Raw genomic sequence first — 26,245 nt, 5'->3', positions numbered from 1 at the left:
GCGCTGGCTCGTGGTCGAACGTGCCAGGGAAGTAGTGCCCTGCTTGGCAGCCGAAGAACCCAACCTTTCGGCGCTCCTGGTGCCCGCGGACTCGCGTTGCTTGGCCTTCTGTTGGGCCCCCGTCAAGACTTAGAAGTCCGCTCAGACTTCTTCGCCTTCTCACCTGCTGTGCCCTTCTCCAGCCAGGCGGCGAGGCGGGAATGACGATCTTGTTTGGTCCGTTCCGAAAGGTTCTTGCAGAACGCACAGTCTCTCTCCACGTGCGTCTTGTCCGCATGAAGGCAGTAGAGACATCGCGAATGCTCGTCCTCCTTGAAAACGTTCTGTAATCCGCATCCAGGGCAGCACCTGAACAGCTTGGATCCGGGCGTCGAGCTTACCTTGTCCTGGGCCATGTCCGTTGAGGTAGGCCGCAGATCTTCCGGAATCCTCCAAGAAGTGTAAACTCGACAAAAACTTCACCCTTGAGGGACGTAGAAGAATTCCGAAACAGGTCCCAGTTGTCGGAAGTAGAAACGGTGGAGTTGAGGCTCGATTAAACCGAAAAAATGAGAATCTCCTGAATAAGCAGCAAAAAAACTCGAGAGCTAAACACGAGGACTCCCAACACTTGAGCGTGCAGTAAAAATCTGAGGATGGCTGCCAGAGGCGGGGCTTAGGGAGAGGGCAGTCATTGGCTGGGGGCAGTATGACCCAGAGATCAGTGATTGGTTACTACTAAGAAAGACAGATCAGAAACAAAACTGATACCGATTTTTTCTTTACCGAGGATTCCCAGCCTGACGACAAGGAATATTCATGAGCATGTGAATCCATGCCAGACCCCATGCTGGAGAAGGGGTAGACGTGAATTCCCCCCCTCACGTGAGGTACGCTGCCACCACCACTATTAGCCTGGTGAAGACCCTCGGGTGGAGGTCAATCTGAGCGGCAGGACTCGAAACTGAATGTGCGAGTCGCCAGCCGCAAGTTACTTCCTGTGCGCAGGAGGGATCGGCACATGAAAGCAAGCATCCTTGAGATCCAGAGACACCAAGCAATACAGAGGCTGAAGGGGAGAAAGAGAGACCATCTTGAACTTGTCCTTCCTGAGAAGATTGTTCAACCAACGCAAGTCCATGATGGGTCTCAATCCCCAGTCTTTCTTTGGGATCAAAAAATAAGGGCAATACCAACCCATGTTCCTCTCTGCTACAGGCACAAGTTCTATAGCGCCTTTCTCCAGCAGGCCCAAAATTTCCTGCGCAAGGAGCGGATCCGGAATCTTCAAAGAGTTCCCCCGGTGGATTGCCGTGAGGCCGCTGAAGGAAGGGAAGGCAGTAGCCGTGGGCTATGGTATCCAGAACCCACGCATCTGAAGTAATGGAACGCCACTCTTTGAGATGCTGAGAGAGTCTGCCCCCAACCGGCGAACAATGGGACATGGCCTCAAGACTGTTTAGAAGCAGCTGTGGCAGGACCTGAAGGCAAAGAGGCAGCTGCCTGAGCGGCTTTGGCACCACGATTTCCCCGACCACCACGGTTACTTTTTGGCCCCTTTGACTGGTAGCCCTTCTCGTTCGACCGAGGAATAATAACGAAAGGAACCTCCCCTCCACTGCTGTCCCCTAGGACGAAAAGGCAGAGGTTCACGCACCGCGGCGCTCAAAGATTTTTCCACAGCTTTTGAGGTCTGCAACCACTCAGGCTCTCGTCGGCCTTGCTGCCAAACAAATGTGCGCCATCAAAGGGCATGTTGAGAAGACGGGCCTGCACATCTGGAGCAATCCCCGACTTCCGCAACCACGCAAATCTGCGGATAATGGTGCTCGCAGCCATGGATCGGCTAACACTGTCGGCCGTATCCAAACCCAACAGAAGGGATTCACACAGGGCATCCGTGCAGTCCTACATGAGAGCAAGGAACCCATCCCTTACTTCCCCCTCGGGAATATGCTCAGCCGCCAAAGAAACACAATTACACAGAGTGTGTGAAAACCTTGCCAAGGCACATGTGGAGTTGGCCAATTTCAGGGCCATGGTCCCAGCAGAAAATATCTTCCGCGCCCAACCGTCGAAGCGCTTGTTGTCCGTATCCGGAGGGATGATAGGGTAGGCCACCTGCCTCGAGGTTGCCGTAGCCACCTGAACCACCAAACTCTCGGGAGTGGGGAGAGTAGATAGATAGCTGGGGTCGCTAACGGAAGGGCGGTATTTCTTGGTTAAAAACTTATTAACAGCCGGAAGAGATTCTAGGGACTGCCAAGCAGCTGCCACCCTTTTCTGCAAGGTAAGATGAAATGGCAAAATAGGGTCAGAGGACGGACGTTGATCCAATATGTCCATCAGATCATCCTGCACAAAGTCTCCAGGAGGACTAAACCAGCCCAGATACTCTGAGACTCGCGCTATGAGTCTCCTATAAGAAGATTCCGCATGAGCCCCAGGCTCCGGTCTACCAAACTCCACTTCCAGGGAAGAATCCAGTCCACTTGCATCATGGAGGGTCTGCCTCAACTCCTCCAACTGACTGTCACCAAAAAAATATTGGATCATCATCAAGGTCACCAGGTTCCTCAACCTCAGACCTTTCCTCCTCTCCAAAAATATCATCCAGAAGGGGTTGAAACCCAGGTCTGGGGACAGAAGAGGGCCTGGAGGCCAAAACCGGCCTCACCGACTTTGTGGATCCTCCAAGGAAGGTTACGTCGATGTCTGGGTACTCCAACAGCAAATTTCGAGAAAAAGTCCCGGAAGGCTTCGACGTCAAGAGCGTCGACATCCTTGACGTCATGATCGCCAAAGGCTTCGGCATTGACACAGGTGCCGACGGCGCAGTGGGCTGATACAACGTCAAGGAGTCGATGTCCGAATCGGACGGACACGGCACTGAACGAGTCGACGCCGGCCTTGAGTCCTCAATAGGTTGCTGCGGTCTCGCTGGGGATGAGGACCGAGACCTGTAGACACGTCTCTTGCGACCCTTCAATTCCTTGTCTGTACGGGACCTCGACGGCTCCCAATGAGTGTCGCGTCGCAAACCTGATTCCGAAAGCATTCGAGCCACGGAACAAGACCGACCCTGGCCGACTTCGTCAGAAGGCGTGACCGTACCCGTGTCCTGCGATTGAAAAATCGCCATCATGGCTTTCTTAAACGCCGTCCATTCCTCCGGAGTCAAGGACTTCGTAGGGCACAAAACCTTCCTCGAGGCACCATCCTCAGAGGAGGACGGGGAAGGCGACCGGTGACGGCGCTTCCTTGAGTGCCGGGACGAGGAAGACGAGTGGCGAGATGCACTCCGGGACAGAGATCCCTGGGAATCCTTCCGAAGCGGAGAGTCGCACCTCGAGTCATCCGTGGAAACCCCCTTGGACTTGGAAGTGCGGGACTTAATGGGCTTAGAGCCCCTACCTACCTGGAGCTTCCCCTTCTGCTCCCGCAAGGCCTTGGCAGTCAGCGACTGGCATTTCGGGCAGTCGTTGGTGTTGTGCGACTCGCCCAGGCACCACAAACAAATGCGGTGGGGGTTGGTGAGCAACATCTTCGACCTGCAGTCCCAGCAGGTCTTAAAGCCAGACCGCGGAGTCGGAGGGGTCGAAGAGAAAGACATTCTACGAAGAAAAAACACGAGGCGCGCCGAGTCTCACGAAGTAAACAGGTTCATGGAAAAAAACAGAACTGAGGCTACGGCCGCCATGCATCCTATTAATAACATTATGTGACGTCACCCTCGACGGAGGCCTTTGTGGGATATGGACCTAATGCCATCTACGCAGGACGCCCTCTGCCGAAAAAGTTTCCGAAGTGCACAGCTGTGGACATTACATGTCAAAGATGTGGAATGCGTTGGAGGACACAATCCATTATATCCAAGACCCATTGACTTTGGCCTAGCCGATTGAATTGACTTCTGGTGAACTCTAAATATTTGCACTGTCTAGGAATAACTAACTTTTCATGTTCTAATCTTTGCCTTTTACTCCTCTTGAAAAGTATTCCTGAAATAGTGTTGAAGTGTATTTGTGTGCGATATATAATTGCCTCCTTATGAATGTTTTTTAACTGACAGATAAATACATTAAGTATTTATCAAAGAAGCCTGGAGTATAAGAGTTTATTTGAACACTTGTGATTGTAGACCTCTGTGTAACATCATTATAGCTCACATTCCCTCTTGAGATAAGCCTAGCTGCTCAGATCTGCTACTAAAACTGTGTAGTACAGACTTATACCAAAGGTTGGTTTTGCTTACACCTGTAGTCCTAGTTGTGTGTAGTGGTCCCAAAGGGTACTGCATACAAACTTTGCCTAACAACGACCACCTTCGAATGACTTGGAGCGACCCCAGTTGGCTTCCTGGGTCGAGGAGCGGGAGGGTTGGCGGTAAGAGGATGAGCCCCCGCCGAAACCCTTCGAAGACCTGCTAGACTTTCCTCCTGAGGAACAAAAGGACGGTCTGTGTTGTTGCACGGTGCCCAAGGCACAGGCCGTCTCTGTGTTGGCCTTGATGGCCTGGAGGGATTCATCAAGGGTCTTACTGAACAGGTTGTCTCAATCGAACGCCATGGACCCTTGTCTGGACCTCCTGCCTGAAGTTGGTGGCCTTGAGCCAGCCACGGCGGCAAAGGCAAACCCTGTTGCCCATCTGGCGAAACCCCGTGTCCGCAATGTCCAGTGTCACTGTGATGGCGTGGTCTGACGCCACCTCGCCATCCTGGATGATCTCCAAAGCCTTGACCAGTTTGTCATCGGGGAGGAAATCCAGGAGTGGAGCCATCTTGAACCATATCTCCCAGTCGTATCTGGCCACGATCGACAAGGCGTTGGCCGCTTTCACCGTCGTCGCTGAGTAGATTACCTTTCTACCTATGGAATCCAATTTCTTCCCCTCCTTATCCGGGGGTACGGATGAAGAAGACGATGAACTCGACGATTTCTTCCTTACGGTCACCGAGATCACTGGGTCTGCCGACGGTTGCGACCTAAGACACTTGGGTGCAGACTCCGGCACCCAGTACTTTTTCTCAAGCCGGTCTCTCTTCGCTGGATCTAAAGCAGGATTCTTCAGCAGCACCAGCCCCACATCCCAGACGTCGTCAGGAGCGGTACCGACAGGATAGTCTTCCTTTTTCACCGCCAGGTATTGTTACAGAAAGGCCTCCTTCTCCTCCTGGGTGAGCTGGAAGAGCTCCGACGCCTGGGCAATCATGTAATGAAAAGATTCCACCTGCGACAAATCTCTAGGGGGCACCTGGGGAACAGGGTCATTGGGTCCAGTGCCAATGTTGTCGTTCCCGTCGATGGTATCAACGTCGTCGCCGCTGCCTCTGGCAGGCATCTCCTCGACATTCCCATCGTCGTCATCACCACGGACAGTGTGGATGGAACGCATCTCCTCCTCGTCGGATGAAGAAATGTCTGTGCCCTGGAGTAGTTCTTCCCCCCCCGCCCAACCTTCTTTTGTTCCTGCGGGGTCGTTCTCGGAGTGAGGTCCGGCATCCTCTTCTCTGGGGTCCTATCGGCTTGAACGAAGACACTCTGATGGCCGGGAGAGACACTCTGGCTGCCGCCAGGGCACCCTTGACGGGGTCAGCTCCTTTTGCCTTTGAAAGGGAAGCCACCACTGTCTCGATCGAGGAGTATGATGATGATTTGGCCTGGACCACCTGGGCCTTCACAGACAGGTCGGCCATCTTGGCCTGCTCATTCAAGGTCAGCTTGGACACCTAGTCTTGCTTGGCCTTCTCATTCACGGCGGTTCGGACACCTTACCCTTTTCCCACAGCTTCCCTGGGGTAGCTGACTTCCTCTTGGATGAAGAGCTGGAGCGGTGGCTGGAGATTGAAGCTGATGGAGACGATTAATGCGCCCCGACTGTCATGGGACCCGCTGGAGCGGCGACCCCGACGGAAGCGGACCTGCTGTGATTGGCCTTGTGTTGGGCCCCCACGGATGGAGCACCCTCAAAGGACTTCAAAGCCAGCTCAAGTTGGCTGGATCCAGAAGAGGCATGCCCCTGAGAAACACCTGGGGTAGAGGCCCTGGTCTGGAGCCACGCCACCAACCGGACGTGTCGATCCTTCGTGCGCTTGGTGAAGCCACGGCAGATCTCACAAATTTCTTTATGTTAAAGGATATTTGTACCACGCACTATCACCACCGTACCGCGCACTATCACCACCGGAGTGTTCCCCTGGTGGCTCTGAAAAGGGAAGGGGGTGAGTTAGTTGGAGTAAGCGGCAAAAGTGCAAGAGAGCGGTGATATGCTGTTGGCAGCCTCAACACTGTTAACACTGTTGGCTGGGCTTGGGGTGTTTTCCGGTCGGCAGATGTTGTGTGCTGTTGTGCAAGTCTATGTGCGGTTTGTTTTGTTGTTGCAGTGTAGTGAAGTTCGTGCGGTTTGTTGTGGTATAGGGTTGTGGTTCGGTTTGGAGTTTGAAAGGTGTATGCAGAGGGGTGAAGTTAATGGGTTGGTTATTGGCATCGCTGTTTAGACGTGATGTGCTAGATTTCCACGTTCTTACAAGATATGGCACGTGAATATTTTTGCATTTCTATCTAGATCGGCACTGGCTAATATTCACAATCCTTTCGATATGTGATGCCCACCGATTTTTTAACAGCTGTATCCAAATATGGCACTGGTCCACCTTCGAAATCCTGTCTATATGTGAAGCAAGCTAGTGTTCACAATTCTATCGGAATTTGGGTTTGATAGTATTCCTGATGCACTCGAAATGAGGCACTGGCTAACAATCGCTACTCTATCTAGACGTGACACTGGCTGATATTCACAATCCTATCTAGTTGTGATGCAGGCTATTGTTCACAGTCCTATGTAAGTGTGGCACTTGCCAACATTCACTATATCTGAGTGTGGCATTTGCTAACCTTGATAATCCTATCTAGGTGCGTATGGCCAATGTTCACAATTCCATCTAAATGTGGCACATGCTGACATTTACAATTCCATCTAAGTGTGGGGCATCCTAACATTCACATTTTCATCTAGATGAGACGCAGGCTAATGTTTACGAATATATCCAAGTGTGACACATGTAGACATTCACGATCCCATCTAGATGCGACGCAAGCTAATTTCACGATCCTATCTAGCTGCAACGCCGGCTAATTTCACGATCCTATTTAGATGCGACGCAGGCTAATGTTCACGATTACATCCAAGTGTGGCATATACTAGCATTGACAGTTCAGAGGTAGGGTAACGTAGAGTGGCAGTTGTTTTTTTTTTAGTACAGTAATTGCTCTACTCCCCACCCATGCCACACTTACTTTGGTGGTTGGTGCTGGTTGACGGCTGGCCACTGGCTTCCCCTGGTGTCTCCTGCTAACACTTTCTGGAGCCGCCCTTTGCCCTGGGGCCCTTAGCCGAAGGGCTGGGCAGGGGCAGCCCAGGTAAGGTCGAGGATAAGGTAGGATTGGCCAATAAGGGCCAGGGGGAGGACACCTAGGCGGGCTAAACAAGGGGAAAATGCAGCAGGAATTTGAGGCTGGGAACGGCACGGAGGGGCTGGGGCACCAGAAACACGCAATGCTTAACTGGAGGCCGGGTGTAGACAATACAGGCACTGGGAATGCTTGTCATCCGAATAAACATTTTCTGCAAACTGTAGCTGGTGCACAGCTTGAAGAGGAGGGAAGCTCCGTCCTTCTCCTCAGACATGATCCTGCGCGGTGTAGGCCTGAAGAACTTCCAAGAAGAACACTCAAAAGATTTCTGGCCTTCAGGGGTGATGAAAGATGCTGAAAAATGGGTCCCCGTTAATTAGAAGAATAAGCGATGGAGCACACGGGCTCGATGGACTGAAAAATAGAATTTTTCTAACAGAAAAGCAAAAAAATGCATAGAAGCTCAAAGAGCAAAACGTGAGGACTCCCAACACTTGAGCGCGCGGTAAAAATCTGAAGATGGATGCCAGAGGAGGGGCTTAGGTAGAGGGCAGTCATTGGCTGGGGGCAGTACGACCCAGAGCTCAGTGATTGGTTTATAGGAGAAAGACAGTTTAGAAACTGAAAATTCTCTCTTTTACCGAGGACTCCTAGCCGGACAGGGAATATTCATGAGCATGTGAATCCATGCCAGACCCCATGCTGGAGAATAGGATGCCTCCTGTGCCAATTGAAAAATATGGCATCCCCCCACATGACATGGGGCATGCAGGTGAAGCGGCGCCACATTTTTATTTTTCTGCCCAGGGTGGCTGTGGCTTCTAAGGCAGGCCCTAAACCCAAGGGTGTACTTCAAGCCGCCTCGGCAGGAGTGCAAATCTTAGACAGGAGATAGCCATAGCAGCCGATCCCTTTATGAGGTGCACTCTGCATGGTCTAGGACAGCAGGGACACTGCAGACCGAGGAGCAGAGGGTGTGCGCATGATGATAATGTGAAGGCTGTGACACCAATCAACATGGTTTGTTTGTGGCTATGCGGTTGGCCCCTTCCCTAGGAACAGTCCCACTGCTGCCCCTTTTGGACACAGTCTTTTGCCCGGAAGCTCAGAGTGAAGGTTGAAATACCAATGCTCTAAAGGGACAACATTTTTTTATTTAATGGCATAAGAGAAAGGATATAAAAAGGAAAGCAAAAAATAAGATAAATAAAAACAAGAACAGTCAAATAGTTGCTTACTCAGGGAATATCCTAGCAGGAATGTCTGACGAGGAGATGCAGGAGGGGTTTCAACAGGACACTGCACTCACACCCAACTTTAAAAGGATGCTCAGCGCCTCTGAACACCACTGTCCACTCAGATATCAGGTCTCCCAGTTCGTCTGCGCTTATGTCTTGATTAAATGGAGGCGCATCTCAGTGGCAAGAGGAAGACCTCCCTGTCCACCTGGTAGGTAGGCAGGGAGAGGGATCAAGATGGGTGGAAGGGGGAGTAGAGTGGAGGGCAGAGTACTGTGGCCTGAAAAAATGAAGTTCTCTTTGACCCTCCCACCGCCTAGGCATGGACCAAAGTCGATAGCAAGGATATCAAGGATACTTTCTTGAGACTATCAGAGACAAATGTGCTGTGTCCACCTCTAGCTCAAGCGAAGTAGCCTGAGGTTGATTTAATTTAAATTATTTGCATAGCACAAAACCCAAGTAGCGCAAGAAGCAAAATCAATTACGTCCGGGGTTCAGCTGTTCCATCCCGACAGATTGGTTCATCTCAAGTCCGCAGAATGGAACCCCCAACCCCTTCCCCCAGGCTTGCAGACTACTTGGGGGGGGGGGGGGGGCAGATTTGCAGGTCCCTCAATAGCGAGGTGAGGAGTAGGCTCAGGGCAGAGTTCCCCAGTCAAACCGTTGCCAAGAAGGCCATGTCCAAGCCAGAGATGGTTGGTAAAAAATACTCTTGCTTCACCAGGAAGGTAGCTGAAGAGGGGAATGGACAGGATAAAAAAGCCCTGCCAGGATAGGTAGCTCATGGGACAGCGCCGCTAGCAAGGATTTTGGGTCCTGGCGGATAGAGCTGCCGACACCGGGGAATTGGCAGACGCACATGGATTAGCGGGTGAATGCACAGGGCAGTTTGCATATCAACTCTGGGGTCTGGAGCTCGCCAAGGTTGGTCCAGCAGCTCGGGGCCTACTCTTTGGGGAGGCATTCAACAAGGAGCTGGCAAAATTAGTCAGGATCCACACCACCATGAAGCAGGCTCATACATTCATAAAAAGGACAAGGGGCAGAAGAAGAGGCCGTTCCGGCGGCCTTTCCGTATTGACAGGAGGTTTCAGGGATGTATACGAATTGCTCTAATCACAATTGATTGCAGGAGAATTGCTTGCGTGAAAACTGAATTCATTAGGTCATTTAGGACATATATGTGGGGGGGAGGGCCCCCCCTTAGGACATATATGTGGGGGGGAGGGCCCCCCCCAAGCCCCTGGAACCCCCAGCCAATCCAAAACCCCTGCAACACCCTTATATTATTCATTATCCCAAACCCACCCCACACATATAAAATGAACTGAGACACAGGTAAAGGTCAATTGTGCAAAAGGTCAATTAGGACCACTATTATTAGGTCAATTAAAACAAAAGGTCAATTTGGAAAATACCGGTTTCAGACCGGCTAAGGCACGTATCAGTGCTGGCAAGAACACCAGCAGGATACTTTATTCCCCATTTATAGATGAGGAACATACAGTCACAGTGAGATAAGAAGTGTTGCAGCAGTCTCCGTCACCAGGCGAGTTCTTGCAGCACAGCTGTTAGATGGATGAAGAGCTCCATTTGCACGCAATTGCTTTTCAGCAGATGCCTGGTTCATCCAAATATAAGGTAATGTTATCTGGAGTTCTTGGCACCATGCAGACAGGACAGGGATTCTACCTTCCCCAGATTAATTTCTCTCAGGAGTACCAGGAATGCTTGTCCCTAGAGGTACAATGACTGATGCATAAAGTGGAAATTGTGCCCACTCAAGATTTTCTAAGGAATCTCTTACTAGTTAGAAGAAACAGGCATTACGGCCAGTCATAAATATCAATCAGCTAAATGAGTAGATATAAACTATCTAGGGACACGTTCTGTTGATCATCATCAGATGCAGAAACACCATGTGCGTAGTAAATACTGCTGCATTTTAAACATGGATAAACAAAGTTAATCAATCATAACATCTTCTTTCTAAGTGTATTTCTTTAGTGCTTCTTTTGTAGAATCACCTGTGAAGAGACCGAAACATAACCAATGCAGTTCAGACTTGGAAGTTTTGAAAAACCAGAAGGTGTCTCACCCACTAGTCCCTGTAGATCGGTCATCCAGGTTGCCAGGACATGGCAATTGCTTTTGGATCCAGTTCATGGGGGTGGACCAGTGCGGGAGGATCACCTGGCTGAGGGGTCTTCGGGGCATGGAACACCGGAGAGACACGGTGTCCCCATCCACTGTACCACCTTTACTCCATCCTACCCTGTAGGATATTTAGGAACTCTACACCCCTCTTTACAACACAAACTTTCACACGGATGGCCTGCGATGAGGGAAAACAACACCCGATCCGCATATCTGACTTGTCACAATACAATGGTCAGGCCAGGTCAGGCAATTACTGACCATCACACACACACCTGATTTCCATTAAGCTTCCCCACGCGGATAAAAGGCGGAGCACGAGAGCATTGAGCGAGGCAAAGCACACGAGGAAACAGCAGTTCAGAGACGGCAGTTTAACAAAAGAAAGACGGCAAGACAGAAAGGCACCGCAAGGAGGAATGTTCCCTTGACATTTTCAACAAGGAACCGTTACTTTCATGAAGCCTCAAGAATAGAAAGCGTAATGCCAGGATTTCAGGCTGAAGAATCCTGCATCGTGTGTCAGAGGTACCCGGGCCTTCCTGCGTCAATCAAGGCGGGAAGAGCGCCAGCTGCCGTGGTACTGTCCATGACTACAAGAACAAAGCTGTGTCCGTGAAATAAAAACTGCTGGTGAGTTGCAGAGACCGATACAATACCGGTCTGTGTTGAAGCAAAGGTTGCAAGCAGCAACATTGTATGGTGAGCGCTGGAACGAACATTATTAAAAACATGTGCGATTAAGGACGCAAGTGAGCAATTGAACTTTTAAAGCAAGCTACATTACCCTTGATAGAGTGGTCCGGCGCTGCGTGGGTGCTCAGTTGAAAGTCTCTGTAAGGTATGCAGCTCAGAATTGACAAAGTGAAAGTGAGAAAGAGCATATCAAGAAGAGAGCGAGTAATTGTGAATCAAAGTGGTCCTGCGACGGGTTGAGAAAAGTCCTGCACACAGTCGAAAGTCTTCGATTTCTGAAAGTAAAGAAAGCTTGGAAAAGTAGAGAAAATTGGACCGAGCCCGGCGAGGGAGATCAATTGAAAGCTTTGTGTTAAAAGTGCGTCTGAGCCCGGGAGAGGGGAACCCGGGGTGATTCAAAAATAACCCAAGAGGTTGTACATGAGAATACTTAGTAGAAAGGAACTTTTGGAAGTTTGTCGCATCAGGCCCTCTAGTAAGAGACTTTGAATGACAGACTTTGGCACAAAAGGCCGCCGATACTGAAATTTGAACTGCATCCTCATGCTAGAGAATCCAAAAATTGTGCTAAGCTCGAGTGTGCTGCCTTGTCCCGTGCTGAAAACGTGTTGAAGGGAAGCCAACAGCTTGTATATCCCGACATATCATTTATTGAACACTTCTTTTGCATAACATTGTCTCCCACGCTATTTGTATTTAGAAGGATAGGCAATAGGTTTATTAGTATAGTCCCTTTTATTTAGACAGACTCAAATAGGACGGTTATTATTTGATGGTCGTAGCTTGCTCCTATCTTTAGATTTAGGAGGAGATGGGTGTTTTTCAAACCCAATTGAAGTTCAATAAACACCCTTTAACTGTGATCACTTGTGTGTCTTACGGTTTGATACCATGCCTTCCTTACATAGGCCATCATCAGGAATATGTCTAAAAAACAAATTACATACAAAATAATATTCAGTCTGCACATCAGGCCGCTATCTATATTTTCAAACATATAAAGAGTTAAGCAACAACTGTTTTAGATAATTCCATGCCATAATAGATCCTCCCTACCTGTTCTGTGCTTGTGTTCATACACACCTTCTGAAAGCCGTATCTTTTCTAAATTGCACCCAAAAAAAAAAACACCAGGGAAGGAGAATATATTAAAGTAAATCAAGTTCCAAAAAAACCTGTTATCAAGCCGATACATGTGAGAAAGAAAATGTTATACCCGTCTCCAATGTGGAAGAAATCCTGTCTCCAATGTGGAAGAAATCAATCTAAAACGGGAACTGAATGAGTAAGATAAAAAAAGTATTCCGAATGTTTTTCTCATGCGGCAAACGCGGAGGCAAGTGCCATAAAGAAAAAAGGAACCAATACTAGTTTCACAGATTCGTTTCACATCTGAAACAGCATTCTTCTCAGTTGAGAAAGAACTGCTATGTTTTGGACTTAACTTTTTGTAGAAAATATTGCTCAATTATTATGTAGTGAACCGAAAACTTTACGTCATCACACACGTGCGGTAACATCTTCTAGGTATATATTGGATGGTGTAAACGCTAAGAATACATAGTCCAAGACAACTTACTTAGGACCATGAAACAAGCATAACAGATCACGGTTAAAACAAAATTAGTTAAAAAGGAGCAATTGTGTAACAAAATAAATGTAAGATATACACAAAGGACACATTTGGCTAACAGAATTAAGGACATGACGTGAGCTAGGTACGTATGTTAAAATCAAGTCTATAGGTGTTACAGTCAGAGACAAGTTATTTATCCTGTTAATAACAAGAAGTGTTCATGCTCTATTTTTAGGAACAATACTGTAGCAGTCCATACCAAGAGGTTCGAGGCACTGGCTATTACTAGTGGAGTTATTATCCTGAAGTATATAAATGATCTAAAATATGCACCAAGATTATAATATTAGTCATTGCATATGCAAGATTTGATTATTAGGGATAGCACATGCCACAGCTTAGTGTCTGTTTACACGCACAATACCATAAACAAGACAATACATGAGTTGATATAACAAAACACAAGTGTAGCTTGCAATGCGGTTGCCCTTCATTTACCCGTTCAGTGTAGGGGTACTTGCACTGCTCCATCCCATGCAACTCCTTCTCGGTGTGAATGGAACTTCTACAGCTATGACAGTCGACTCATCTGTGGTAATGTTGTACTGCTGTAACGGACAACATTCTGGTTCCATGTGAGGAGAAATGATCTACCGAGGTCCATACCATACCGTTTCTATATTAGATGGGAAGTGCTGCGCCTTTTTAACATGTGGAGGAGGGGAGACACATTCCTAATCTGTTGTCTGTATGGGACTCTTCTATCCTTGCTTTACAGTTTGCACTGATGCACACCACCTGTTGTACATGATGAGAGCTTGCATTGGGGGGCTGCCCAGATTCCCCTTTTCTATTTGTGCAGGGGAAAACTGCAGGGGAAAGCGGACCTTTTCTGTGTGAGCTAAGCATTTTAAAGTGCATGTTGCTGTTGTACCTATTCTTTGCATGAAGGGGAAAATCACAGCGTTAGAGCTCATCTCACAGATGTTGTCTATGCTACCACACCCTGTGCTGTATGCGTTAAGCGTGAGAGAAACCTGTTTTTCTGTCACGATGTGGCCCGCTGCCCTATGAGAATGATTTCCATCCAGTCCTTCTGCAGAATGACGTACGCTTTTTACTATCTTGCAAAGGAGCTCCCTTGAAAACGCATTTAGTCTGAAAGTTTAAAAAAGGGAGTAAAATACTCATCTGATCTGGAGCACTGCCTATAATATATGGCAGAAAGCGCTGTAAAAATACAAGATGGCAGAACATATATTCAGAAACTCCCAAAATGTGTGTTGATATTTTCTTGTTTGTACGTTTTTTACATCTGTGGCAACTATTTCTAGTGCAATCTCAATCCCTCTGTTTTCTGTCAAGTGCCCTTGCGATACCTTATACAAGATCAATTTTCTTGTTCATCACCATGGAACCTTTGCTTCAAGTTCCAAATTAATCTCCTCTCCAGCTGTGAGATCTCCCCATTTACTCTCAACAGATTTGATGCCTGCACAGACATACTCTCTGAAAGCTTATAGAAGTCTATTTTCTACAGGTCAATAGTCTACTGGTTCAGCTGAATGTAGAAAATAGCAGAGAATGGGACAATGGGGGAGAAGGGGCCATAATCAGAGGCCATTAATTCAGAGGTGAAAAGCCAGTGAAAGATCAACACTAGCGAGAATGTTAAAAGGCAGAATGACCGAAAAATGTATCATGTGTTGTCACATATCTTGAGATTCAGTCACAGGGGAGCCTTTCCCTGTGAGGCTAGGGAGGTGAGCCTGCTACACAACACCCTCTCTAGGGGGTAGAGGCAAGCAGGCTCTCACCAGCAGAGACTGCCCCATGGGGTAAGGACTTCCCTACTGAATCCACCTATAAACCAATCTCAAAAAACCCTGCAGGGAGAAGATATGAATCAGTGGGCATTCTTATTTTTGCCAGATTGCATCATTCAGAAGTGAATTATACCGGAAGAGGAAAGAAAGAAAAAATAAATAAAGAAAAGGAAAACCACTGGCGGAATACTGAATGCAAGTGAAACACAGAAGCGCAACAGAAGGACTTCGCTATGCCGGGAGGTCCCAGCCCAGCATCAAATCTGGGAGGAGGAGGCGGCAAAGAGGAGAGAAGAACAGGGGATCCAAAGCAGCTGGGGAAGTGGAGCTGAAGGAACCCAGGGATCTGCAGCTTCTCATGCCGAAAGGAAGCTTCCGCGTGTGCAACTGTCTAGTTGCAGTACAGGGGAGCCAGAATGCAGGAGGCCAAAGGAGTTGAACAAGGTCTCAGTAGAGACACAGAAATTGTAATTGTAAATTTGTAAGCGCTTATAAACAAGTGAAGTACTTCAAAGCAAATACCACAGAAAGCAGTGGCAGCGTGACAGAAGGTACGAGTGAGTACCGCCAAGACACTGAGACCACTGATCGAGGGGCACCATGGAGCATAGATACAGAAGAGGGAAGTGCGAGTGAAGACGCGGTCATGACCAGAAGCGAAGAGAGCCCGATCCGAACTAGGGCCCCAGTGAGGCAATCCCTCAAGCAAAAAAGTTACAGGGAGAGCGGGAGACCTGGGAAAGGCATTGAAAGTAACAATTGGAATACTCATTCTGTGGGGGACAACTTTGCAAGAAGAGCGAGAATCATCACTGAACTACTCACACTCATCCCAGTGGGGCACTAGTTTGTAGAAGAGCAAGAATCATCACTGGACTACTCATACTCATCCCAGTAAGGCACAAGAAGAGCGAGAACCATAACTGGGTTACTGATACTCCTCCCAGGGACACCAAGTATTTAAGAAAAGTGAGAACTATTTCTGGAGTACTCATACTCGTGTAAATAACTAGCCAGTGTTGGAAAAACTTAAGAGGAGTGGGAATTGTAATTACAAAAGCGTTGGTTGTCCTAACCAATAGAAAGATGGGACATCAAGTCAAGGGAGACTTTCAAGTTGTATAACGAGAGAGGAAAAAAAGAGACAAATGAAAGCCAAAGAAACAAAAATATATGAACAAAACCTGAGAGAAAAGTGAAAAAGCCCATTGTCAGAACTTTGTGACTTGATAAGAGATACCTATAAACTACCTAAGAATACTTATTAACGGAACTTGCTGAGAAAGCAGTCCACAGGCAAAGGAAGTCATTCTCCTGTGCTTTAGTTGGTTTTGCTAAGTGGTCGGGTCAGGTGAGATTAGTTATTTGGACGATAGACAGACTGATTTTGGACTCTCCATCAACTGACAAGCACCCTACTTAGTTTGGCTATGTAGGGAAACCCCTTAGCTTGGGGACAGTTAGGTGGATTTTTTTTTTTAACTTGAATAAACATATAATTAATTATGCAAGTTCAGAGTATATCTCTTCCTCCTGACCCGCCACAGTTTGCACAAGGGAACTTCGAGATCCTACTGTGGAGTTCAGCTTCTGTTGTGGCCTCAGTTTAAGGCAGCACGATTACGAACTTGCTTGTTTCAGACAAGTGCAGTGACAATTTCATGCAACCATCTAATTTTTCATCTATGAAAGCGTAAAAGAGTGTCACGCCTTAACCATTAAGGAAAAGAAATGCAAGTTCACCATAAACAATACGAGTGTCAACTCCTCCTTTTGAAAAAACAAACAAAAAGGGCGTAGGTACCATCATTAATCAAACAATATCAATGTACAAACAATTCACTTTTAATTCGGGTTATCCACACAAGACATGTATGTACTTCATTGTTAAGCCACAGATGAAGTGACGTCTGACTGCTGGTGATTAATACAATATTTTAACTGTTGGTATCGATTAAATAACTTTGAAATTTTAAGAGAATTAAATACTTCTGACTCGCTCAATTTTTGGGCCAGCTCATTCTCGAAGCAATATTTTCTCGCTCAAATTAGCACTACTTGTGCCTTCCTTGCATGTATGCTACAAGGAAGGCACGCTTAAGTAGTGGCGGACCTCAGAATGTTGCAGCTGAGGCTGGATGGACTATTTTCACTTCTGTGTCATGTAGTGACTGCATATGTCATCTTACCTCTTTCTGTCTGGCAACAAAACGAACTTTCCGATAATCATGTTCATCAAAAACCTGAAGAAGATATGAAAGTGTTAGAATATGGGCACATTATGCTGTTCATTTTATTTCAAAGCCTCAAATAATTAGTGTGGATTTTTAAACTCATTCTGCAACAGCCTTAATAGGAATGCGTTCAGCAATTTTCAGGAGCATTTATAATGCAAACACATTAATACAAACGTACTTAACAGGTAAGAATTTGAAATATTATGAAGATCAAAGAGCACGTACTTTGATAGAAATAAGATGTAAAATATAAAACAGCTACAGTAAGGTGTATTAAATCCACAAAGTCAAAGCACTTGGGCGTAGTAGGAAGACAAAGGGGAAGGTTGTGAAGCCGCAAGGGCAATTGCTCCCTCCATTACCATCCCCCAACCCAGTTATTCTGCTGAACATAAATCAAAGCATTTAAATCAATATGGAACTTGGCGATTGAGCTACCTCACCTAATGTTCTTCTTTGGGAGGACGGGCCTCTCCACAGAAATAAGGAATATCAGAGGCGGCGGCCCAGGAGAGGACAAAGTAGTTGTGTGCAGAGAAACAGAGTTCAGGCAGGGGGCCAACAGTGAAAAATAGTGGTGACTACGAGGACAATGAGGGTTCCCTATACTGTGGTAGTCCCATTAGGTCCTGCCTGGCCCATCTTCACCTTGGCACGTAGATCCACAGGCAGTTGTGACGACACTGGAGCAGAGGTTGAGCCCTGTAATATCTTAGTACACGAACATGCATTTAGTTAACACCTTTATATGTAATTGTGGGACATTGATGTAATAGAAGAGGGAATATAGAATATGGAACCCAGGAGAAAGGATTCTGATCTGAGTGAACTGGGAGAGGAACTGTTAGCTGTGGTGGAGCCGGTGGGTTTATCTATGGATCTTAAATAAATCAATTTATCTACAATACTGTGTGCGCCAATACTTCAGTGGCGACGAGGATGGGTTGTTATTAGGCTTAGAACAGCAAACCCACCGAGTAGCTGTTCATTCACACTAGATTTATCACTACCTGCAAGCCAGGTAACATTGGTCACCAAATGGAATAAACTGAACTGCTGGAAAACGACAATTGAACCGATCATGAAGTCAAAAGACTGAAGAGCAGAAACTATCACACTACCTGTGTGAAGGAGCAAGTACAGAACATAATTCATGAAGGCCAGGAGTCTGCAATCACAAGTGCCACTTTTTAAAAAAGGCCAAGGAAGTTTACTTGGATATGTAACTGTCTTCAATAGACCAACGCTTGCTCAGCAGTAAAATCCGGTGAGAATTTTATCTATATTCAAAGTGGGATAATAGAACTAATTTGGAACATGAGCGGATGTAGGATTGTAATTTAACACTTGCATTTATAATATAATATTTGAGCAAAGTGTTTCTAGTTGTTTTTAAAGGTAATTGGACTTCCAAATTGCACGGAGCAAATCATAAAGAATACGAGTGCCATATTAAGGAACATCTAACTTTGAGCAACGTGTTGATAGTTATTTGTAAAGGCGATTCGGCTTCCAAATTGTACAGAGCAATTAATAAAGAAACAAAAATACTATTGCAACAATTGTTACACTTCCATCACGCCATATTATCAATTATATCACTACAGTCTGCCACATAACAAAATTACAAGAGAAAAAGCAACTATATTGGGAACATCACATCTGTTCCACTAATAGAGGCAACATTTAATTGCAAGAATATAAAGGATCAGGAAGGGCCACACATCTCACATAATATAAACAAATATACTATATACAGATTTTTCTCAAACCTCATTTAAAGAATTGTTATCAGCAACTTCTGCCAGTCATGCAAGGCATACCGCCGCCTAATGACTTTTTAGACACCAACGGTGAACCTCCTGTGCCATGGAAACAGTGGAAGAAGCGTTTTGATTATTATGTGTTAGCAGCGCATGGTCTCAATTTCTCCAGTGAGAGGAAGAGAGGTCTACTCATTCATTGTTTGGGAAACTATAGTCAGGAACAGTTTGAGAACCTGCCTGCACTATCTGCTCAGGAGTCTGTGGGGTTGACGGACTATGACAAGTGTATAAAAATGCTTGATCTACATTATAAAAAGTCCATTTGTGTCATTCTTGAAAGATACCATTTCGGGAAGCGAAAACAAGAAAATGGAGAAACAGTAGAACAATTCATCACTGCACTACGTGGTCTAGCCACTACATGCGATTTTAGATCAAATTAGGAAGAGCGCCTCAGTGATCAGTTTATGTTGGAATGTAAGGACAGTAAAGTAAGATTCCCTATGGGCCAAAGGCAATCCTTCATTGGATGAAGTTCTCAGGATTGCAAAGGAAGTGGAACATACAAACAGATGTGTAAAGGAACTGGAAAAAAGAGAAGTAACTGATAAACTAAATATGACTAATGTTTCAGGAGTACTGTATACACAAGAAGTCAACAGTAAAACTACTAAAAAGAAACAAACAAGAAAGATCAAGTAGATGAAAGAAAAAAAAAAGGGCCAACATTCAAGGAAAGAAGAGATGAAAAAAGGGATGTGAACGATCATAAGAGGAAATGTTTTGGATGTGGCGGCATATATCATATTGCTAGTAGTGATAAGTGTCCAGCGTTAAAAGAAATGTGCAAAAGGTGTAATGGGAAAGGACACTTTACGAATTGTTGCAAAACCAAAGCAGAAAACATTGAATGTGTTGATGAGTTATGTGATGATTTTGAAGAATGTACCTTTATGATTGAGAATTCATACATCAATATAGTGGAAGATTGTGATGCGGATTTAGAAAAACCAATGGCCGACATACACATTTGCAATTTAGTTGTTAAGCTGGTCATTGACTTGGTGCCAAGTATACATTGTTGCCAAGAATAATATTTGATAGACATTTCAAAGATAGTATTGCATTAACAGATATTGAAATTTAAAGACAGAACAGGAAAGGGAAAAGTATACGTGTCAAAAAGGGGTCTTCATCCTTTGTTGAGCTGGTCTCATCAGAGGAGATTAAACATAAGACTAGACCCCAGTGCAGATGAAATGATGTATGCTATAGATCAAGAGGTACAATTTGAACATCTTGAACTTCACCCAGTTTTCAGGGAAGAACTGGGAAGTTTAAGAAACTTTAGACATGAAATAAGAATGAAATGCAATGCTGTTCCTGTTGTACATAAAGTAAAACCAGTGCCAATGGCGATCAGGAGTGCTGTAAAATAGGAATTGGAAAAGATGGTAGAGCAAAGTGTTATTGAGAGAGTTGAATCTTCTGAATGGGTGTCACCTCAGGTTGAAGCCCATAAACCTAATGGGAAACTTAGGCTTTGTAGTGATCTTAGATCAGTAAATAAAGGCATAGTTCCTGATAGACATCATTTGCCAAATATAGCAGAAATGTTGGGTTCAATTAGGGATCCAAAGGTCATGAGCACACTTGACCTCAAGTCTGCTTATCATCAAATTGTGTTGCACCCCAAGTCTAAGAATGTAACGCTTTTATTACAAGTGAACATTTGTTTCAATGTAGGAGAATACCCTTTGTGTTAATCTCTGCAGCTGCAGTATTTCAACGTGTAATGTGCAATTTATTCCATCATATGGAAGGTGTTCTATGCTTTCAGGATGATGTTTTAGTTTATGGGAAAGAAAAAAAGGAAGATGATGATAGATTGTACAAAGTGTTAAATATTTTTCGAGAAGCTGGTCTTACGCTCAATAAGGAGAAATGCAAATTCAACAGATCACAGACACAGTATTTGGGACATGAAATTTCTGAGACAGGCATAAAACCCAAACAAGATTCGTAAATGTTCCCAGTCCAGACACAAAAGATAAAGTCATATCATTTTTAGGAATGGCAGAATATTATGCCAAATTTATTCCAGACTTAGCTAGAAAGAGTTTCAATAGGAGGATGTTAGCAAAAAAGAATGTAAAGTTTGTATGGGATGAAGAATGTGAGCTGGAATTCAAAAATATCAAGAAGGATCTCAATGCTGCACCCACTTTGAAGTCTTTCAATCCCAATAAAGATAGCATTCTCACCACTGATGCGAGCAATAAAGGTTTAGGTGCAGCATTATCACAGTTTGAAGGGGGAAGTGAACATCCCATTTGTTTTGCTTCCAGAGTACTCACACCGTCAGAATGCAATTATTCTACAATAGAAAAGGAGTTACTAGCTATAAAATGGTCCATTTAAAAATGTAGATCCTTTTTGGAGGGGCACCAAATTTGTGGTACGGACAGATCACAAACCGCTAAAAGAAATGTTAACAATCAAAGGTTTAGATAAAAAGTGTAGGCCAGGATTAGGAAATGGGTCACAAATTTGCAGGAATACAATTGGGATGTTGAATATCTTCCAGGAGTTAATAATAAGTGCGCAGATTATTTATCTAGGTTAACACATTATGTAGACTCTGATGAATGTGATAATGATGATGTAGAAGTACTTAACGTGACTCAAGAAGTGGTATCTGAAGATGAGGGGGAAAAGGCAATGGAATCAGATGAAGTTTTATGCAAATTGAAAAAGAAAGGGTATTTACCGGAAGCGGCCAGACAAGTGTATGATGAATTTCATACGAATGACACATTTGTAATGATATGTGACCAATTGTTTCCACCCAGGAGTTTGAGATGTAATGTTTTGGAGATAGCACATGAAGGGCATCAGGGTATGACAAAAACGAAACAGTTGGTAAGACAAGACTATTGGTGGCCTGGAATGGACATTGAAATAGGAAGAGCAATCAGAGAGTGCTGTGCATGTGATGATTCTGCAAAGGGATACATTCCTACGCAGGAGCCCATGACATTAATGTCTGTACCTACCTTACCGTGGGATAGGGTGGGTCTGGACATTGTGGGAGCAGTAAGGAGCAACGGCAACTTGAAATATTGAATTGTGTTAATTGATATGCTTTCCAGGTGGGTGGAAGTGAAATGGGTAATAAATATCTGCCCCAGAGATATCATTATATTTTTAAATGACGAGGGAAGGGTATCCCACTACCATCATTACAGATAATGGGGTACAATTTATCACAAGAAATGTCTCATTTTTTAAATGAAAATGGGGCTAAGCACAAAACCAGTTCCATTTATCATCCACAAACAAATGGAAATGTGGAAAGGTTCAATAAGGTCATCAAAAATAGTATTAGGTGTGCCTTGAAGGATAAAACAGATTGGAGGAAAGCAGTTGAAGACACTATATTTGCACACGGATTCACACCTCATGCTACTACAGGGATATATCCCCGTTTGAGATGCTTAGAGGTAGAAAGCCCAATACAAGGATTTGTCCACCATGGTTGGTCAGAGCGTGCAAAAAGGAGCTTCATTTCAAGGAGATTGAAAGGAAGATTATGAATAAGCAATTAGCCATCAAGGAACGCTATGATGTGAGAAAAGCTGTGAAAGTTTGTGAAGTGAAGGTAGGTGATTTAGTGAGAATAAAACTGCCTTCCATCGGTAATTTGGTGAAATGGGCACCTGTGACAAAAGTTGTGGAAAGATTCCATGGAGCAGTGAAAGTTTCAGATGGAAGGGTCTGGAATGTAAACAAAGTGTGCAAGTGTTCAAAGGAAAAAAGGAGTGTGGATAATGTTAGTTGTGTGGGAAATACTAAAGAGGAAAGTGAGGAAAGTGGCAAAACAAGTTGTGGTGATGAACACAATACACACTCTAAACAGGTCAGCAGGAGACCTGTGTATTTGCAAGACTATGTGAAGTAGGAGTGTAATTAATGTTTGTATCAATACTGTTATTGTAATAGGAAGAGAGTAAAGTAATTTTATGTTGATTCTATGTTTTATTGTTCATTAATTGAAGCGTTAAACATTTTTTTTTTTTTAAGAAAGTTGTGTAAGAAAGGGAGGTGTGTAATATCTTAGTATATGAACATGCATTTAGTTAACACCTTTATATGTAATTGTGGGACAGTGATGTAATAGAAGAGGGAATATAGAATTTGGAACCCAAGAGAAAGGATGCTGATCGGAGTGAACTGGGAGAGGAGCTGTTAGCTGTGGTGGAGCCGGTGGGTTTATCTATGGATCTTAAATAAACCAATGTATCTACAATACTGTGTGAGCCAATACTTCAAGGCCCCATTAGTTAACACCTGATACTCCCCACATACAACAGCCAGGACTTATTTGGGAAAAGAATTCCGTGTGGTGTAGTGCCTTAAACCAAAGCAGCAGTCATTTAGGAAGAACTAGTCAAGTCAACAATACCACACAAACCCTCAATGCTTCCTCATGCACACACTTTCCACGGAATGAAAAACGTGAGCACTGGCTCCTACTGCCCTAGTCATTGCTCCCACTCTCGAGTGCTGCATTATGAAAATGAACACACCCATTATGCTATCAAACTGCCGGAGTCACCAGTGGAGCAGGCAGAGCGTTGCATAGCCGAAAACCTGTTTCCACCGGAATTCAAAATTGCGGGCAAATATTTTTAAATCTCTGATGAGAAGCAGACCTTAAGACAAATTACTTACAGGAAGAAAAAGAGATTTAAAAGACTGCACAGTACCAGACCTCAGAAAATGGATACTGGCCCAACAAAGCTACCCGGGGCTAGAGGGTAAGAATGTCCAAGCCTGAAAAGTAGCCTACCCTGGAGAGGGTATGGAGAGAAACACTAGCTGGTAGCAGTGTGTTTAAGGTATTTTAATCGTATTCGCCCGGAAATGGGTACAACTCAAAGGTGACAATATCCATCACTGAGAAATACTTGGTGGTTGATCAAGAAGTAAGCCAGGCAGAATATCCTGAAAGGACTGAGACATTCAGTTAGCGAACCCTGGGGAAGACCAGTATCCCCACAGCCAACTGCCAGAAGCAATGAGTTAGACCACCCTTACACATTGTACCAAAGTTTTTCTTGATGTTCCTTAGATCCCAAATGAATTTACAACCCGATCAAGTTAATGAAGATGCTGAACATTGATTACAGACTTATGTTCTGTTGATTGCTAGGTCATACATGTTCTCTGCACACTTTATGGGGCGGGCGCATGCATTGCCTTGGGAGTAAGGCAAGGGGTACGAAAAGGAGATTTTCGTTTCCAAAGGCAATTGAAAGGAGGGATTCATGGGCTGGGGAGAAGTTCTCTTTATACCTCAAGGAAAGTCTGGCCACTTGTTAGGATAGATTTATGAAAGTTTATTTGGCGGCTTCGTGGTAATGGCTATTTGGGCTGCTGAGTGAAGAGGCTGATGTTTGTGCTCAGGAAAAGGAGGCGTGGCAGATGATTTAACATGAAAGAAAGTGTGCCAGCACACAGATGCATAGCGGTGGCTGGTTGGGCTGTTGGGCAGATGCGCATTTATATCCGCAGAAGGCCAGCAAGGAGGCAGTGACTTTAAAGATGACTCATAAACCACTCTATATGTTTTTGTTTTACCTACATCTGGTTCCCACCCCAGGATGGTCGTGCTTTGCCTCACTCAAAAGCTGTTCTGTTCTATACAGCCTCAAGCATGTCCCAGTTTGGGTTTTAGAAGCAGCCAACCACAACAGGTGCTTAAAAAACAGTGCCTCCAAAGCAAAAAGGCAAGGAGGGGGTGGGAAAAAGGAACTTGAAAGGCTTTGGAGCCGTTCAGATCAGTTACATGAGAAAAGAAAATGCCATAGAAGAGCAAATAGGATACGTATAAGGGACAAGACACGGGACAAAAATGCAAACAAACAGAAAATAGTCCAGACAAGTATAGTCCAAACAGAGGGGCACAAGAAAAGAGGATATCCTAAGTGCAACAGTGATTGCGAAGATACAAGTGCAAACAAAGATCGGAATCCCCCATGCATGGACAGTTCAGTCCTGATGGATTAGTGAAGGCTTATGTGGATAAGTGATCAGGGCTAAATGCATTCCTATACAGAAAGGATCCACCCCCCCCCCCCCCCCCCCACCTCCATGGCCCAAGACGAGAAAGGGATTGTCACCAGATTGGCTAGAGAGAGGGACATCATTCCAGAAGGGGCACCAGCAGTGGTTCTTTCTTCTGGATTTTTCCTGAATGATGTGGTCACAATCATCAGTGGGCTAGAACATCTCTGGGGCCCAAATGGTAGGTGTTTCCTAAACTGTCTAAGGTAAATAGGACCATTATTACAATACGCCCTGTGCATGAGGCAAAGAATCTTGACGCAGATACGGGACATACTGTGAGCCAATGCTGGTGTGACATGGACAAAAGGTTTAGAATTGCAGCCTTGTTCTACAAGATCTACAGCTGCAGAGTACACATTTTGGGGAGACCAAGCAGAAGGCTATTGCAATAGTGAAGACAAGACAGAACAATTGCAAACATGACTTGAAAATCTGAGTCATATTAAATGCGGAAGGATTTAATCACACGAGATAAAGCTTGAAGTGTCAATTCTTTGTGAATCATGAGGCTCGGATGAACTCTGAGGGCCGAAGCCAATTACAGGAAGGGCGGGAAGGATGGTGGTGTCAAAGTAGAAAATTGCTGTCCTCATTGCATTGAGGCAATTCAAGTCATTCATTCTTCGATCTGACAAAGGCAGCCTGGAATCTGTAGACAACTGGCTTGCCCTTGGAGACTAAAGAATACTGGAGTAGCATCTGTGGAGGTCTAGAAAATTGCAGTGTGTGAATAAGGAGGTCAGAAAGAGGGTAAGTGTTAAAATGCCATTCAGAAATGATGAAGCCTCGTGGAACATCACAGCGCAGAGGGGTATATACTTGCAAGTCATGTGTGACCCGAGTCTCTATTTGTGAGGAGGGACAAAATAAAGTTAGGAGCATAACCAGCTAATAGATTTTTTAAAAGACTCAAGACAGCTAACAAGAGTGGCATCGTTGGCTGTGCCAAAGGCAGCCAAGCAGCCCAGAAGAATTAAGTTGGTGTCCAGAGACCTCAGTATTTCAACTCGGATTAGGAATAGAGTAGATTTTGTACCCGTAGCAGCTTTCAAGCCAGACTGATGGTCATGCCGAATGTTATTCATCGAACTGTGTTCCAAGGCTTGATGTGTGGCTGCCTTTTTGGCAATCTTCCTTATGAAAAGTGTTGGCCCCAGGTGATAGTGAGGATGCTGGGGGAGCGGTGGAGGGGGTTATCATTGGCCTCCTTAAGGAGCAGAGA

General features: G+C 45.2%; 1 protein-coding gene across 1 annotated transcript in view; it reads right to left on the bottom strand.

Annotated features, from left to right (window-relative positions):
- Positions 1-26,245, bottom strand: part of NDUFS6 (NADH:ubiquinone oxidoreductase subunit S6) — a 201,072-nt gene that overhangs the window by 149,546 nt on the left and 25,281 nt on the right. Inside the window, exon 2 of the mRNA XM_069613706.1 lies at positions 17,078-17,131. Within this exon, the coding sequence (XP_069469807.1) occupies positions 17,078-17,131 (54 nt within the window). The remainder of the gene's footprint in view (positions 1-17,077; positions 17,132-26,245) is intronic.

This window comes from Ambystoma mexicanum, chromosome 5p, assembly GCF_040938575.1.
Source record: "Ambystoma mexicanum isolate Mex_15411 chromosome 5p, UKY_AmexF1_1, whole genome shotgun sequence".
NCBI lineage: Eukaryota > Metazoa > Chordata > Amphibia > Caudata > Ambystomatidae > Ambystoma > Ambystoma mexicanum.
The sequence above is the reverse complement of the archived record's forward strand: the minus strand, read 5'-3'. Positions and strand labels throughout refer to the sequence as shown.